General features: G+C 40.8%; 1 protein-coding gene across 3 annotated transcripts in view; it reads left to right on the top strand.

Annotated features, from left to right (window-relative positions):
* Nucleotides 1–17,330, top strand: part of PCCA (propionyl-CoA carboxylase subunit alpha) — a 299,270-nt gene that overhangs the window by 279,961 nt on the left and 1,979 nt on the right. For all 3 annotated transcript variants that reach the window (XM_064712168.1, XM_064712163.1, XM_064712177.1), the window contains 2 exons: nucleotides 3,301–3,441; nucleotides 15,602–15,679. In XM_064712168.1, coding sequence (XP_064568238.1) covers nucleotides 3,301–3,441; nucleotides 15,602–15,679 — 219 coding nt within the window. The remainder of the gene's footprint in view (nucleotides 1–3,300; nucleotides 3,442–15,601; nucleotides 15,680–17,330) is intronic.

Here is a 17,330-nt window from a genome sequence, read left to right as displayed (position 1 = left end):
ACTTTTTGATTATAGTAACTTGCTTATCCCCCAAACAGACTAAAGAACAATAAACAAATACAAAAGGAAAAGGAACAGCTCATCAATAACAAAGACCTGGGTTTTAAAGCTTTGAGAGTACTGACTCTTACATCTCACTCCAAGCAAAGCAGGAGTCCTGCAGAGAAAGGAATCTAAAAGATCTGAAAATTATAAAGATAGTAAAAACAATGTTTGGTAGGGATATTTTAGCTTGGTGTGGAGAACTGAGCTTTAAAGTGCAGCATACTGAGGAATGTGTTTTTCCCCCACTGCTGAATGTTGTGAAGTGCATAGGGAATTCTGTATTTCAACCCCTGTGAAATACTGTAACCTAGATGAATGCAGAAGGTCTGGCTTTCTCTTCAAGTTCAAATTTTGAAATTGGGCAGCTCAGGAGTGTTAATGTAGCTTGAAAAAACTAAATGGTATCTAAACCTAATCCTTTGAAATCATACCAAAATAGTCTCTTGCAAGAGACAACAATACAGTCCACAAATATAACTTATTTCTGCATTCTTCCTTTTTTTATTTTTTTTTTTTTAAATTTCAAACTCTTGAGTACAAAGAAGACACCAACCATGGATACTGAAACTGTGCAATTTGTTGTAATTATATTCCCCCCCATAGATTTAATGAAGGACTTTTAAGTACAATTTATCTTTGATAAATAGTCCCTCTACACAGAATGTTTATTAGATTGACAGCAGAATACACTCTGCAAGCTTTTTTTCCTTGCCACTTATGACTCAGATGAATTTTAATAGGAGTAAAAAGCTTTTATTTGCACAGTAATTTCACTTAAGGATCATATCCTTCAGAAACTGGCAGACACTTGTATGTCTTGATTGCAAAACAGACACTCAAGAGTAAAGAAACATGCATAAGATGTTATTATTTGACTTGTCACACTGCTGCAATTCTATTTGCAGCTTATGTCACCAGTTCTCCTGTGGGCATCGCCCGCCGTGTCCCTGCACACGGAGCGTGTGTCCGTGTGTGCTCACACATGTGCACCTGGAAAAGGGCTGGATCAGCCTGGAAAAGGAGCCGTGATCAGCCTGGAAAAGGAGCTGTGATCAGCCTGGAAAAGGGCTGTGATCAGCCTGGAAAAGGGGCTGTGATCAGCCTGGAAAAGGGGCTGTGGTCAGCCTGGAAAAGGGGCTGTGATCAGCCTGGAAAAGGGCTGGATCAACCTGGAAAAGGAGCTGCGGTCAGCCTGGAAAAGGGGCTGTGATCAGCCTGGAAAAGGGGCTGTGGTCAGCCTGGAAAAAGGGCTGTGGTCAGCCTGGAAAAGGGGCTGTGGTCAGCCTGGAAAAGGGCTGTGGTCAGCCTGGAAAAGGGGCTGTGATCAGCCTGGAAAAGGGCTTGATACTGAAAGGGCTGATCAACGAAAAGGAGCTGCGGTCAGCCTGGAAAAGGGGCTGTGGTCAGCCTGGAAAAAGGGCTGTGGTCAGCCTGGAAAAGGGGCTGTGGTCAGCCTGGAAAAGGAGCTGTGGTCAGCCTGGAAAAGGGGCTGTGATCAACCTGGAAAAGGGCTGGATCAACCTGGAAAAGGGCTGTGGTCAGCCTGGAAAAGGAACTGTGGTCAGACTGGACGTGGTGCCTAGAGCTGGGAGAGGGCTGGCTGTGCTTTGGGGTGGGAATCCTGAGTGGCACGGCCTCAATGGCCATGGTGATGCCTGCGGGAGGCTTGGGGTTAAAGCTGCTTTCTGCGTACAAAATGGTGCTGGTTTCCCTGTGCCATGGCAATTGTGACCGAGGCACATGGCTGGGGATGGTCCTCAAATTTTGGGGTGCTACTTCCAGCTCCAGGGAGCATTGCTGTGGTGTTTTACTACACTTACTGGGCTGTGGTGGCAGGATCGGTTCATGTAACTGTTTGCCTGTGTTTCCAGGTAGAAGTGAGTATTTCTGAGTGAGTGGCTACACTGTTCATCTCACAAAATGTTGTGTGCCCACACACCATTTACGGAGGATGATAATCCTCTGTTACGTTGTTTTAACTCGGCTTTGAAAGCTGCATTTTAAAGATGTCACTGCAGAGTTAATCACCTTTTGCATGTATTTCTAAACGCCTTGTTCTGCTTCCTACAGAAACAGAAGGTAGTCCCCCTTTACCTTCACCAGAAGGATATCGGATTTTTTCTGTCCATGTAAAAATGAAAAGTAAAGACATTTTATTGTTAATAAAACAATAGCTAATTGTTTTGGAGGAAAACATACTGTTCCAAGCGAGGTGTTGAACTTTACATCAGCAAAATACGCATTTGAATTGTAAATGCCGCCCGTCGGATGCTTATTATTAAAACCTTTGTTTAAATTATTGATGAAGTGCGGTGCTGGCCTTCGCTCGGTGTGCCCTGGCGAGGCGCGAGTGTCGCACAGAGACCTGCTGCCATCTACTGGCTCCGTGCGCTCCCTCCGCTGCCGTCCGTCCGTCCGTCCGTCCGTCTGAGGGCAGGGAGCTCGCCGAATAATGGCAAGCTTTTAAACACTAAAAGCTCTGGGGCCGAAATCACTTTAGGCAATATTTATATGCCTTCCGAAGGGTTTCGTTTAACGGGATGCTCTCACCTGAGGGTCATCATATTCCCCTCTGATTTTAATCCATATAAAACATACTAGAGAAAAGAATACTTTCTCCAGATATGTAATAGTTGCTGAATGGGTTTTATTGCAGATGAAGCATATTCAATACAACAGGGTTTGATTGTTCTGCTTATGCATGAAAAATCAGAATTGAAATGGAATTACTAGGCTTTAATTGCAAAATCTGAGCAAATTACTAACTTCAAACATTAAATACATGGTAAATGTTTAAAAGGTAAACATTATGTTTAAAATCAGTCATGGCATTGACAGTCTGTTAGACTTTCCCAAAAGGTCAATTTCCAATTCATCACTGCACTGCGAAAGAATCCCTCGATATTCCTTATCCACCAAAGATAATGTGCAGCAAGCATAAAGGCATTTTTGTTTTTAAATTTGAATCTCCCCTCTTTACCCCCAATTTTAAAATGAGTCTGACATCTCCTTACTGTACTTGATTCTTTGGTTTTATGTGCACTTTGCTGCAGACTGGGGTTGCATATTTTTCTTTCTACATCCTGAAAATGAAACTCTATTTGAATAAAGATTTCAAACAGTGTTTTTTAGACACTCCCGTGAAGAACAGCTAACAGATGTATTACATAAAAACATGCCATAAAATAATGCAGGCTATTGACTGGAATTCACCAAGGTACAGTTTTCTAAACCAGTCCTCTTCCTATTCTTTAGTACAAATTGCAAATCCTGACGAAGGTTGCTGCGGAGCTGAGCAAGTACATGCCAGAGAAAGCAGCAGAGGACACCTCCAGCATTTTGAGATCTCCCATGCCTGGAACAGTGGTGGCAGTTTCTGTCAAGCCTGGGGACATGGTAAGAAATGTGATCTATATATCTGCGTTTTCATTATATATGCCACAGAAATTTCACCTTGGTGCAACTGAAACTGCAGGTCACAAGGTTTGGTGTGGGGTTTTTTGTTGTCTTGATTTTGTTTCTTATTTTTTCTTTTGTAATCACCTGTAGAATAAAGTGTGCTGAAGAATGTGTGCTGTTTTTAGTTTGAGTTTTAAAAACTAAGAAGGAAAATCAATTCAAATTAAATTGGCTTTAAAAGAAAAAAAATCAGCCTGGTACAAGTTCACAGCAGAAACTCAAAGAGATAGCTTGGTTTTGTATCCCAAATACCTTGATACCTTGAGGGGCAGGACAGGTACAAGGAAGAAAATGGTAAGTAAATTCACATAAGTGTGTGTATCTATCTATCTATCTGTCTGTCTGTCTATCTATCTATCTATCTATCTGTCATCTATATATAAAAGCTGTTAATGCTAGCAGGAGGAAATTGTTGATTTTCTGCCCTGAGGTAATGAAAATATTACTTGAAAAAAAGGGGACATGGGATAGATATTTAACTTTACTGTGTTTTTTTCTTTTTTTTTTTTTCTTTTCTTTTAAGAAGTTCTGTGTTATCATTTCACAAAACACATGAGTTGGGAATTCTATTCTGGGAATTTCCAGGCTCATGTGGTAATCTTCTTGTATTGGAGAAGGAATGAACTTTCCATACAGAAGGGTAAGGGATTATGCTGTTGCTGGTCTGGGATTTCCAGTCCTCCTTACCTCACATTGAGTTGGAAACAAACTTTTGTTTTAAAGTTGTGTATAAACACTGACTTGAACTCAGCTTTATATGAAATTCTACCACATTGTATCATGTTATTTCTAAGGTTGAGGCCCTTATGTCTCATAACCACTGAAAACCAGGTAGTGAGAGCAGACACAGAACTATTTGAATCAGATTGTGCATATTAATTTTAAAGTACTGTCATCAGTAAATGATGCCATAACATGTATGTAGCACTTAGATACAAACAGAAGCTTCAGTCACAGGGTTCATAATTTATGGCAATGAAACCTAGATTTTCTTGAAAGATGATTCAAAAATGGGATCAAGATCTGAATTTCAAAATCAGGATTGCAATTATTACATGGCAGTCACCGATCATGCTGGTAAAGTGGTATATTTGCTTACATTTTGCTATGATACCGCCTTTGGTTTTAAAATACATGGTTGTTTCTGTCTGTACAATGAAAACAGAGTCATCGTGTTAAGATAAAAGATCTGTAGGTGCCAATGTTTGTAGTAATGAAATAAAGACATTTCAGAGGAAAAAGATCTAAGTTAAGCTGGTAAGAAATTAGAAATTCTTTTAGCTTCTACACTTAGCTTTCTTGTCTGTGGTCTATACATGCATGCACACAGTTTAGATATGTTAAAACAAAAGAACAGTATTCAATTAAAATATTCTTTATGTCATAACATGGACAGAGGAATCTGCTTTCTTTGTCAAGGGCAAAACAAGTGGCTGAATGAGGAAGGTTGTAAGCAAATACTTTTTGTGAAGAATTAAGGGAAACATTTTTAAGTCAAGGATTTTAAGACTTTAAACATTTGTTTAATATTTATTTTTGAGAAGTTAATTCTAAAGGTTTCCAGCCTTCTTGCCCTGAAGAATAGTTCTTGTTGTCTTGAAAGAATATAATCAGTGGAGAAGGAGGCCAGAGCCTAAGGGATTTTAAGTAAATAAATAAATGAACCTCCCTCCACAAATCTACAAGTGGTGCTGTGCATCAGAGCACAAGTTGTTAAATAATGTGTGTGAGATTTCTTTTTTCCCTTCTCCTCTCCTGCAGCTTTTTGCTGGAGGCACTGAGTGGCAGAGCATTTGAACAGCATAATCTATGTTCTGCTGACCTGAGCTTGTCATTGCTAATTGTGTGGCTTTAATTGCAAAAAACACATTTGCGTTCTTGAAAAGGGTTTAGCTTAAATCCTTCCTTTTCAGGACTAGTGTCAAAACGTTAGAAAAAAAGCCAGGCAGCCAGCGAATGAGGGTAACATCAGCTCTCGGCTCTGAATAAGCACTGGGATGGTGGGATTCAGATTACTCTTCCTGGCTGTCTGTCACAAACCAGCTCACCCACTACAGCTGCTGAAGGCATGATGGGCAGGGAGCTGTAGCTCCTTGATAAATACAGCTCTTTTTGTTGCACTGCTTGGGAAAAGTCTGATTTCTTTAGTGCGCCGGAGAAATGGGAATTTAAGCAGCTCCTATTCTGTGTGCTTGCCACTGGCTTTGGCAGCTCAGATTTGCATGGTGTGTGAAAACAGCACAGCTGAAAAATGGGAGAAGGTGAGGTAGTTGTCCGTCCTTCCCCTCAGGTGTTGCTGCTGCTGGCAGTAAAGCTGTCAGGTTAGAGCTGCTCTGAGGCTGCTGGCCCTGAGCTGTGAGCTGGGCACTACAGTGTTAGTGCAGCACAGTCCCTGTGCTCACAGAGATGCTCTCAGAGCGGTCAGGGGGAGCTGAGCTGCCACCCCCTCCTTCAGGTGTAACTTTACAAATGGTGCAAAAGCACCGAGAGAGGCTCACCTCACCTTTGTGTGCCTGGCCGTGCTCGCAAACCCGTGTGATTGCCCGCGGTTCAGCTCCGGGCACCGCGCCCGGCCAGGTGAAGCACATGGTGTTTGTGTTTGTGCAGCCAAACGAGGGGGCAGTGCTGATCCCTGGGTTAGCGTTCCCCACTCGATGGGTCTTGTTTTTACTTGGAGCATAGTGTTCTCTTTCGGCTGCTGTTGCTTTGGTCTGGTGAAGCCTGATAGAAGATTGCATGAACATCCTCTATCCAGCTGGTCTGATAAGCAGTTTTCAATTCATTTTTTGCCAAAAGATATTGCATATGCAAGGAATTTATTTTCTTTTGTCTGCAAGATGATCTGTAGATTTTAGTAACACAGTGGGGAAGTGCTGTTTGTCATTTAGAGAGAAGCAGAACTTGTGATGCTGCCAATTTCTTTAGGTTTTTAGTTACTTTCTACTTTCTTTATTTTCCTTCATGTGATCAGAAGACTGTAATTAGTTGTCACTCAGTTATTCCTGGAAGCACAATGAAGGCACTCAGAAGCAGAAAGCAACATAAACAATGAAACAGAAATCTGGCTGACTAGAAAGAAGGTTAATATTATTTAGGGAAAGAAGATTTAAATTTAGATTACATTCCTCATAACACAGTCCCATTAATATAGGAAATATATCCCTTGTTGGGGAATGTTTGTGTATTTGTTTTCTAAGTAGTTGTTAATGACTGTATGCATTAGGATGAAATTTGTATTTGGGAGAATTAATTACTTTTTAGTTCCTCATGGTGCCATAGGCCAGAGACACCACTGGACTTCAAGAGTCCAGGCAAGTAATTCACTCTGCTTTCGATACCCCTGGTGGCAGCACAAGCCAGCCCTGCTAGCACACAGCAGGATTTTTATGCCAGAGTGTGGAGATGGCACTGCACATGGTTCTAATCTCACCATAGCTACCACAAAGACAGCACCATAAAAACTACTAAAGCTGCACAAATTCCTTTATTTACTCAGAGGGGAGGACATGGGTGGGCACTTGAAAATACTTCTTCGTATTGAGTTGTTTGGTGTGGTTTTTGTGCATGTAGATTCTGTGCACTGAAAGTGCAGGAGAGGGGAGAGCTCTTGAAATCCGAATGGTTGCCCAGGTAAAGCAGTGTTGTTGTTCCTAAAGCAAACACACCAAAAATGTTCCCACTACTGATTTCAAATTTGGTAGTCTGAACTGCCCACAGCAACAAAGAAAGATCTTAGCTGTCCTGATTGCCTTGCAGCCTTTGCTATATTTTCACCTTTGAACACAGCTTTTGCTTCTTCAGTTTTCTGTCTGTCAGGAATACGAAGGTGGTTTTCTTTTAGCAGTATGCTTCTGTTGGTTGTTTTTCCTTTTTAGTGACATTAGCCAGGACAGGTGTGTTAGTAAGCTGAGCTTTGGTCAATAAGCTAATGCCTAATACCTGGCAGCCTAAATCACTTTAATGATTCCCCCCCACACTTAAATGTGTAAAAGGTGAGCACCCCAATGTTACTGAGTCTTTGAGGACTACAGCCAAAAGAAGAGGACGATTATTTATTTTCACCAAAGTTTATAAATTGCCTCTCTTTCCAGTAGATTAAGATTACTCCAGGTTTTATAAGTTATCACCATTCAAGCTATTTTTAAAATGTACTTTTCTCATATAAAAATTCCTTCTGATTTCAGCTAATGTAGCTATGGGCATTAATACTGCATGGGATGAATTTTTTCCTACCAAAATGTCAGCTGTTAAATGTAGATGCTAATTGTCTCAGTAATTTCAAAATTGGGTAACGTGAAAGCTGCTTTTTTAATTGTATAACTTAGGAAAGACACTACTGTGTTTCCACCTTTTAAAAGTAATTAAAGAAAAAAGTTTTAAACTGCATTCATCTTTCAGTTCAGCTGCATGCATTTTATTTCAATTCCTCTTGTTATTCTTTAGAAGAATAGTTTTTAAAAAAATCTTTATTCATGATTTTCCATCTCATAAGCCTTGTTAAGTTTTTGCTATGGGAAAATATGTTTTGTTTGACCTCTACTGCTGAAATGCTTGCTACTAAAAGCAAAACAAAAGAGCTTTCTAAATTCTGTTTATCACTTCCTCATTCATTCATGTGAAAGGTGATGTTTTAACCTTACCTGTTGCCATCAGGCAGTTGTGTGTTGTTTAAAGTTGTGTTTGCCATTCAGACCTCAAAATCTTAAAAAAAAACCCTCTTTTCAAATCTTATACGAATTGCAATTTATAGCAGGGAAGCAAGATCCAGATTAAAACAGAAAAAATGTATTTAAGTTTCATATTGCATTTGGATAAATATGGTAGCAATAATTTAGTAAGATATTATTTAATTCAAATACTACTTTTCTCTTGTGTATGAATGTTTTCTTTTCTGCTGTCTTCCCTTTTTCTTTCCCTTCCCCTCCTTTCCTTGCTCCTGTTCTTCAGAGCAAATATAAATGCCACTTGTCAGTTGAAGGGAATTTGCAAAGTTGACAAAATATGGTCACAAACCTTACATAGTTTTTATGATTCTGTGTATTTGACAGTTTTCTTGGGGTTTATCTTCTGGGCCAAAAAGCCCTGTTGGTAAACAGGAAATGTTCATGGTTGTAGAATATCCAGAAAAAAAGAATTAAATATATCACCATTCTTATTACATGGGGCCATGAGTAATAATTGTAGTTACATTGAAAAAAAATTAACTGTAATAGTATTTCATAATGTATTTTTCATATTTGACTTGAAAAAATTTTACTATATATTTTATGCAGTTGTGTTCCAGTACAGTGTAATAAAGAAGGAAATCTGATTTTGATAAATTAGAAATAGTGAATATTATTCAAGTTTCCTCCTAGGAGAAAAAATGTTACCAATCCTTTGAGAAGAATTCATATAATTTTTTCATTATTATTTTAGTGTGCTTTGCCTCTTCATGTAATAGACAACATTTCAGCTGTTACTAAAAAAGTTGATTGGTAGAGATTAGGCTGAGTTAGCAGAAGAATAGCCCCAGAAGTGCTCTGCCTGAATATCACTTGCCCAGCGCCCTGGGATGGCAGAGGCAGTTGGGGCAGCGTGTTTTGGATAAGTGGGAGTGCAATGACCAGTGCTGATTGCTGTCAGGGGGACATCAGTGACCTTCAGTCAGAGGTCAGAAGATGTGGGATGTGCTATGTTCAGCTTCATTCGTTAAAGGAGCGTGGCAAAAAAAGTTTAGTAATGATTTGTCAAGTACTATTAATTGCCGCTAATTATATTTGCAGTTCTGTAGCTCTGGTTTCAAAGTTAATTTGGAAAGAAGAGAAAACTCGCACTAATTATTTTACATGGTAATGGACAATGCCAAGGAATTGCAATTGTTGCTTATCCAATTCCTCTTGATTTGTTTTCTTGTTGGATGCTGGCTGCCAGATTGCCAGTAAGTCAGAGAGAAAAATATCTGGGAAGGGAATGATACCAGCATGGACTAAATTTAAACAACAAATAAACAAACAAAATTCCCAGTATCTTCATAAATAGTGAATGCATACTTAACTCACTGCTCAGTGATTTTGCACAAGCACAAACAAGGTGCATGTTTGCAGTTATTTTGCAAAAGGCTACAAGAGAGGATAACTCTCTTTCATATGGCACTATCTTGCATTGTCCCTTTTCACTTAAAAGGCTCAACAGGGACTTAAGCTGCAGAATAGTGGAAATTGTGAGTGATGTTTACTGGTGTTTTCCCAAATATGAGGAAGGAGATACCAATAAAACACAACTCTCACTTCACTTTAAACCAAATCTAAGCTTGTATTTGCTTTGAGCTCTCATTGTTTTTTTCCACTTCAGCTCCAAGAGCCTTAAAAATGTTCCACATCAGAGCACCTGTGTTCTAAATATAATGGTCTTAAAAATGTAATTGAGGGATTTTCACTTTTGTAGGCAAATCAGCAGGGTTGATATTGATCCGTCTTTTTAGGGAGCCACAGTGCAGCAGAAGGTGATACTGTAGAGGGCCCCGTAAACCCTCAGAGCCTTCTGTCTAATTTGGCAGAAAAACACAGAATGTCGGACAACAAAAGAACGATCCGATTCTGTAAGAAATCTTCATCCCTCCCACCTCCTTTTCACAAGATAAAAAAAAGAGACTTAATTTTTTCAGCTGCACACAATGATTTGGTGCTCACTCTTGCATTGAAACAGTTGCTGTCAAAACAGGCAGGAAACAGTTTTCTTTTAATTGCTGAAATCATTCGGAAGTGCTTCATGCACGGCTTCTATACAGCAGATGCTGTGCATTAATTGGCCTGTGTAGGGCTGACCCAGGGTTCCTTGCAGCGGGCCCAATTTTAGGCAGAGGGTTTAAATAGCTTATTTCTTATTTTGTATAACCTGGCGTACATTATGAGTGCGCCTGCACGTGGGGTATTTCATGGTCTGCAGTTTCTAATGTCATGTGGGTTTCAAAACCTGTGCTTCTCTGGTAATGTACTAGCAGCAGGTAAGCTCTAAATACCATCCATCAGGAGCTAATTTTTTATCCAGATACTCCAATGACTGATGAACCTGTCTTTTGTATGAATGTTCAGCACAGGAGAAAGCCATATGCCCCTGGCACTGGTTCCTATGCATTCTTTACAGTTTGTGGGGAGGAGATTAAGGAAAAAACAAACCCTTACATTTACATGTCTTTCATTTATTTAGCAGCTAGCACTTTCTAAAATAGCTTTAGTATTTTTTTTTAACAGTGAAAAGAGATTTAGGTCTTTTAAAGCAATCTGACTACCACTACTCATTTTCTTTATCAGGAATATTACTGCACACCCTTAATAGGGAACCTTGTTTTGCTACTCCCCGTCTGTTCAAAACAGACCTTAGCCCATTAGAAGGTCCTCCCTTGTGTGGGAAGACCACAGCTGTTACTGTAAATCTCATCCAGTAACTGTATCACCCCCATTTTGTGGCTCTGAAGGATGAAATTGAGAAATGGAATACTGTGCAGTCATCCTTTACATCTCCAATTTTAGGCCTTTGCACATCATTTTCATGCTTTTATTCCAAATCAAACAACATTAGTGAGCAACACCACTCTGTGCTAAATGCCTGGTGTCTAAGCAGCACCTACAATCTTTGTTTTTTGGAGGATTTAGGATTGGGAGGCAAGATAGGGTTTTGTTGTTGGTGGGTGTTTTAATTTTTATTTTTTTAATAAATAAAGTCTTTTCTCTCCTTTCTTCCCCACCAAATCCTTCCCAGTCCCCAGAGTTTGTCAGAAGCAGAAATCCAGATGGTAGTGAGTTGCCTAAGATGGAGGATGCTCTGTTATGCCTCCAAAGAGGAAGTGGGAGCTCAGCATGGCTTACAAACACAACTTTAAAAAGGCTTCTGTTTCTTTAAATCCTTCTGAATAAAGTGGATCTAACTTCTTGTGAAGGATATTGGGGGCTTTAATCAGAAATAAGAAGTGGTTTAAATCATTAGCACAACAAAGCAAACTATAAGCTTGAAGATAAAAGTCTCAGGGGAAAGAGTCCTCTGAAAATAAATGGGACTTGATAGATTTCCATATCATTTATAACTTCCCTTAATTACACTTGGAAGACTTGCCAGTAAAACTGGAAAATTGGCAGCCTATATCCATTATAGTAATTTTGCCGACCATGGCAAGCAGCTGGCTTTACTGGATTTTATTTCCCATCACTCACAATTAATCATCAGCTGGAGATGTCTGAAACTCCTCAAAATGTAGCAATACTGTGTGACATTCAGGCCTCCTTAAAATGCTGAAATCTGCTGAGTAAATGGGCCGAGTTCCCCTTGCAGGGAGCTCATTTTGGTGCGAGGCAGGCTGCCGGTTAATGAGTGCCACTTCGATAATCGGATGCGAATGTGAACCCTGACCTCGTGTCAAAGGAGAGGACGCAGCAAGCTGGATAAAAGATCCGTGATTCAGGTCTGCAAACTTTACACCAATTAGACAGAGAGCGGGGAAATGCATCAGCGCCCATTGGGTTTATCAGAAAGACTTGTGGGGCTTGTGACCATTTTGTAAGCCTAACGTGGGAGACGTCCTGTCACAATCATTAAGTCTTTATGCCGTGACGCACCAAAGTCTGCAGAAAGTGCACCATATTCGCAGAGATCCTGTGCTGGCCATGCCCTCGGCTGTGCGCCGCCTTCTCGTGCTCCTGAGCTCCAGAGAGCCCTAGCTCTGGGTGGGGATAGTTTTTGTGCTGCTCACGTAGGTGCAATGGGAGCAGGTTGGCCCTGCTGCTGCCCACATTCTGCTTCCACCCTGTGGCGTGAGTTGCTTGGTTGGGAAATGACTGGAGACACTTCCCTGTCCTGTGTAACCTTCTGGCCAGTGGAGGGAACTGCCACCGTGCAGTCCCTGAGTGACTCAAACAGCACCATTGACTGGTCCCAAATCCACACTGCAATTGTTAGCAGCATCGAGATGTTATGTACCCTCCTCTTCAAGGATCTTTTTTCTTCATTGTCTTTTCTTTCTCTTTTCTGTTTCTTTTTCACTTTTCACTCTTTGAACTGCACCATGCAGAAATAAAATGCTAAAATGCAGACTGCAGGTCTAGCAGTTAATCACTCATTTATTTTGATATACCAAGCAACATAAAGGTCGATTTGTCTGTGGTGTAACTCTGTGGAAAAGATACCTGAGATTAATTTCTTTTTAAAAAAGGAGCCCTTTTAACTTTACTCGGTTCAAAGAAATGAGATTTTTTTGTTTGATTTTAGTTGCCTGTTTTGACAGATTTGGGTCATCACTGAGACCTCTCTAAATGGAAATGTAAAGATGGTGGTTTTCACTGGTGGTTTACCATCCACTGAAAGAAATAAATTACAGAATGAAAATACAGCAGTAAAATTGGCCCAGATAAATCCTTAAATAAGTTAGACAGCAAGAACTTGTACACATCTCTGCAGTTTTCATTTGCAGGCTAAATAACAGGTAAAATGAAATGTGCAATTATAGAATGAAAGAAATTGGACAATGCCCAAAAGACTGAAAAAGAGGAAAGAGAGATACAAGTGCCTAATTTTAGGATTTGTCGCTTTTCAACACAATGAGTGGAGCTGTAAAGGTTTAACATAAGAACAGTAATTAAACTTCTGTGCTTAAGTGACACTTGCACCAAGATAATTTTCAACAAATTTCATCAGAAGTACTGCTACAGCATTTTCACATGTGGTACCTGCTGAAAGTGCCTCCTTCCTTTCAAATTAGTAAAACTAGATATTAACTGGATACTTAGACTATAAGTTTTGTGAGTTGAGGGGGTTATTTCCTTCCCAGACACTGTCCTTTGTCATCAACCCCAGCATGCATTATATAAAACACAAAAACTTTATTTTTGAGAAAGAGGGGAAACTGAGAAGAAATTCAGATTAAGGGACATTTCCATCCCACAATCACTAACACTTCATGACATTTTAGCACCACACTTTCGATTTAGTGAGACAATTCTGTACTTTTCCCACAGATGTGTTTCCAGAACTCTCTTTAGATAACTGCTGGGGGGTTCATTTGCACACCATCCTCCTGATGAAGCCATGTCACAGTTAAATGTAACTGCTCGAGGAGAGAGTTTTGTGGCCTTGTAATCAGGCCTCTCTGATAGCAGAGCTTAACCAGAGGGTGGCAAAGTTGTTTCTGAAATGCATATTTTAATAACAGCATTATTAAAAAAACCCTCTTCCAACAAACTTTCCTGCCTGTTTTCTTTCCTTCTCTTTGAATCCAAAGTAGATATTCATTGGTTCTTCATAACCTCAGAAACGTTTGGAAAGTTCAGAGCAGATGGAAGAAAAGTAATGAGGTAGGGAAAAGGAGAGGAGGAGAAGAAAGGAGCGGAAGAGTGAGCTGCTGGGACAAGGTGCAGGCAGAGCAGCAGGTGTGGAAGGAAGGAGACAAAAGACAGGGAAAGGGAATAGAGGGGAAATAACAAGTCTTTGATACTATTCACCAAATTGGACACCTGCTAATGACTTAACTGCTTGCCTAAAGCTCAGGATGGAATTTCTGCAGGGTAAGTGTTGGGTTTTGGTTATTCTCTGTATCCAGTTAGTACACCATATTCCCATAGCAAATGCTTTCCATATTTACTCTCCCAAACCTCTCATACTGTTGTTGCTAATCTTTTGGAGAAAGGGTGTGTAAGCAGCTTTTAATCCAGTTGTTTGTTTTGTTTTGCTCAGAATCCATAGGCAGATATCAGTGCTTTTTAGTGAGTTAGTGAAAAAATAGGTTTACTTAAATTTTTAGAAAGTTCTTCATTCAATGTACATTTGATCTCTGACTTCACATCTGTCTGTTAGTATATTCCTCCAAAGTGGTACACACTTGCTCTTAAATCTGTATTATTAATTTTACATATAATTAGAGAAATATATCTATGTTTATATATATGTGTATATAAACAAACATTTTGTTGGCACTGGCACATATAACAGTGCATAAACCAGATTTCTGCAGGTTTCAGATTACCCTGTTTCATGAAACTTGGACATCAGAGTGAAAGCCTCCCAAACTTGCTGAGCTAATGAGGGAATAGCAGACTCCATCTGCAAAAGAGCCCAATGAAAAGGCTTGCAGTGGACACTTGGAACCAGGCATCCCATAGGAGTGTACAGGTCCTAAATCCTGGCATGTAGGTCCTGGCACCCTTCCTTCCTGGCATGCATCATCTTTGGGGAATGACCAGCTGATCCCTGGGTTACACTGGGTAAATTCCAAATCCCTTGTTTGCCTCTCCTGTTTAGGCAGCCTCCAGAGCCACTGTCAAGCCTTGAGCAGCAGTTTCCTCTGTGCAAAGTGGTCCAAGTGATCCACTGGAGGGAGGACCTGACTGGGAGGCACAGGGAGCCCAGCAGAGCAGCCCAGTGGGTTCCTGGTGACCTTGAGCTTGCACATGCCTGCTAGCAGGACACAAACAAACAGAAAGAGGAAGCCACAGTGTTTCCTATGAAGAGCTCTGAGCTGTGGTGAAAGTGACGAGTTTGTCTCTGCTGTGCCTCCCCTGTGGATGAGCGCTGGTGGCTCCTCACTGATGAGCTCCTTTCTGTCAGTCCAAAGTCACCAGCCACCATCAGAGGCTGCCATGTGCAGAGGTGACACGTTCTCCTCAGCATCAGCCCGCTGGGTACTGCTGGACCTTCCAGCTCCCCCGGACACCTGCCAAGGAACTTCTGGCTTCTGAATCAGTATGAGTATCTGTGGGCCCTGCACCAGGGAAGCAAAGCAGAAGTTCCCTGGCTAAAAATGCACAAATTAGATTTTGCTCTGCATTTAATTGATGTTGAACTGTGGCGGTGTGAACTGTGGAACCTGGAGGTGAATGGATGGGATGGGAGAGGAGCCTTTCAGGTTTGCCTGGGGTAATAGTTTTAAGCAGCTGATTTTTTCCCCCCTTATTTTGCTGCCAATTTTGTGATTGTCATTTGTGTTGTGACTGTGTGACTGGCTGACTTGACTTGTGTCATCAAAGTCTTTATAGCATTTAATGAAATAATCCTTTTATTTTCCATAAGAATCATCACACTTAGAACATTTTGAATCCTCTATTCTCATTTTGTACTGCTTGAATTTCATCAGGTTTCGGAAGGTCAAGAGATTTGTGTAATTGAAGCAATGAAAATGCAGAACAGTATGATTGCTGCTAAAACAGGCAAGGTAAGCCACCTTAGGTCACTTAAAACCATATGCAACTTGTCAACAGGATAGAATTTTAAAAGGAGAAAAGGAGGATTCTGGTTGTTAAGGAATTAAGTCTGATTGTTGTAAGTCTTTCAAAGTGAGGTGTCTTTAATTTTGTAACATTTGCATCTGCTGTGAATGCTGTTAAGTAGTTCCGAGCCTTAGATAGCACAGCAGGAAATAGTTTTACTGGCTTTGGAAATTCATATAACTCTTTCTCCTAAATGATTTGTTTTCTGTGATGTTACAATGCCAAGTTGAATTGAAAGGTGTTGCAGACCATTTCTCCAAATTTCATCTTTCCAGAAAAGAGAGATCTCTTTGCCAGTTAATTATTTAATGGCAAATAATTTGTCATTTAAAAAACCCACCCAGAACAAGGCATAGAAAGTGCTTTTGTAGGCGGGAGAAAACAGCAATTTTATTTTATTATTGTGACTGTTAAGTATCAAGCCACATCTGCCCATTTGTTAAGCTTTGCAAGGCTGTGCATTAGCCTGTCCTGCTTCTGAGGGTTCAGCACTGCAGCTCTGGAGCTGGGACTTGCTGCAGTGTAGGGTGTGCTAAAACCAGCACTCTGGGCAGGGAACTGGTTAAGCTTATGTGACAAGAGCATGCCCTAAACCTGAGCTGGTCTCAGGACTGCCAGACCTCAAACTGGGATTTCAGAGCATCCCCGTGCCAGATTATAATTCACAGCCTGAAACCATCACCAAGATGTGGGCCCCAGATCCATCCTTTCCAATGGGAGAGCACAGTGCGGATCTATGTTCCATGTTCTCCTCCATTGCTGATTTCCTAACCTGCCCGAGCCCATCTCTTCTGGGGTGAAGCCCCTCTGCTCTGTCTGAGGCACACAGCCCAGGGCAGGAGCCCTCAGCCCACACGGAGGCAGCAGGGAGCCTGACTGCAGGCAGGGACGGCGCTTGCCACTGGCAGGGTTCGCTGAGATCTCAGCATGGCCCTCAATGCCAAGGACTGTTTGTGTGTTTACAAGAAAGGCTTTTTTGGCACAGCTCTAAAATTGTCACCCAGGCTGGGTCCCAGACTTGCCTCTTCCAGTGCATCCAGTGCAAAACTGGGTCTCAAGAGAAAAAATACTGAGAGAAGGAGTATGTTCCCGTTCCTTTTGCTCTAACATTGCCACTTTATTATTTTATTTCATGCATTAATTTCTATATAATTTATTTTCTCACTTGATTAATATTTCCAAGCATTTCATTTTTTATCTGCTGTTATTTAAACCCTTACTGCTGCTCTTTGCATCCACTGATTTTAACTTGTAATTAAAATGCCATTCCCTCTCCCACCCACCCCCTTTATTTTTCACTTTAACCTTCCCTTTCCCACCAAGGTGTTCTGCAATCCATGGGTCTGTTCCTTACCATCCTGCTTGTACTTCTCCTAATAATAAATATTTCCCACTCACTCAGTACAGATGCCACATAAAACCTGTGTTTGGTTTATTAATCCTCCAAGGTAGGATGTGGAAGGTGCTCAGGCCATTCAGGAGGCCTCCTGTGTGCCTTGCAGTGTCCCCTTGGTGCGCCCATTTTAATAGCAAGTGCATTATTTGACCTTTAGAATGTTAAGAATTTGAATAAGCACAAAGATTTTGGGCTGTGTA

The sequence above is a fragment of the Zonotrichia leucophrys genome, chromosome 1 (genome assembly GCF_028769735.1).
Source record: "Zonotrichia leucophrys gambelii isolate GWCS_2022_RI chromosome 1, RI_Zleu_2.0, whole genome shotgun sequence".
Lineage (NCBI taxonomy): Eukaryota > Metazoa > Chordata > Aves > Passeriformes > Passerellidae > Zonotrichia > Zonotrichia leucophrys.
This window is presented reverse-complemented; position numbering and strand designations above follow the sequence as displayed.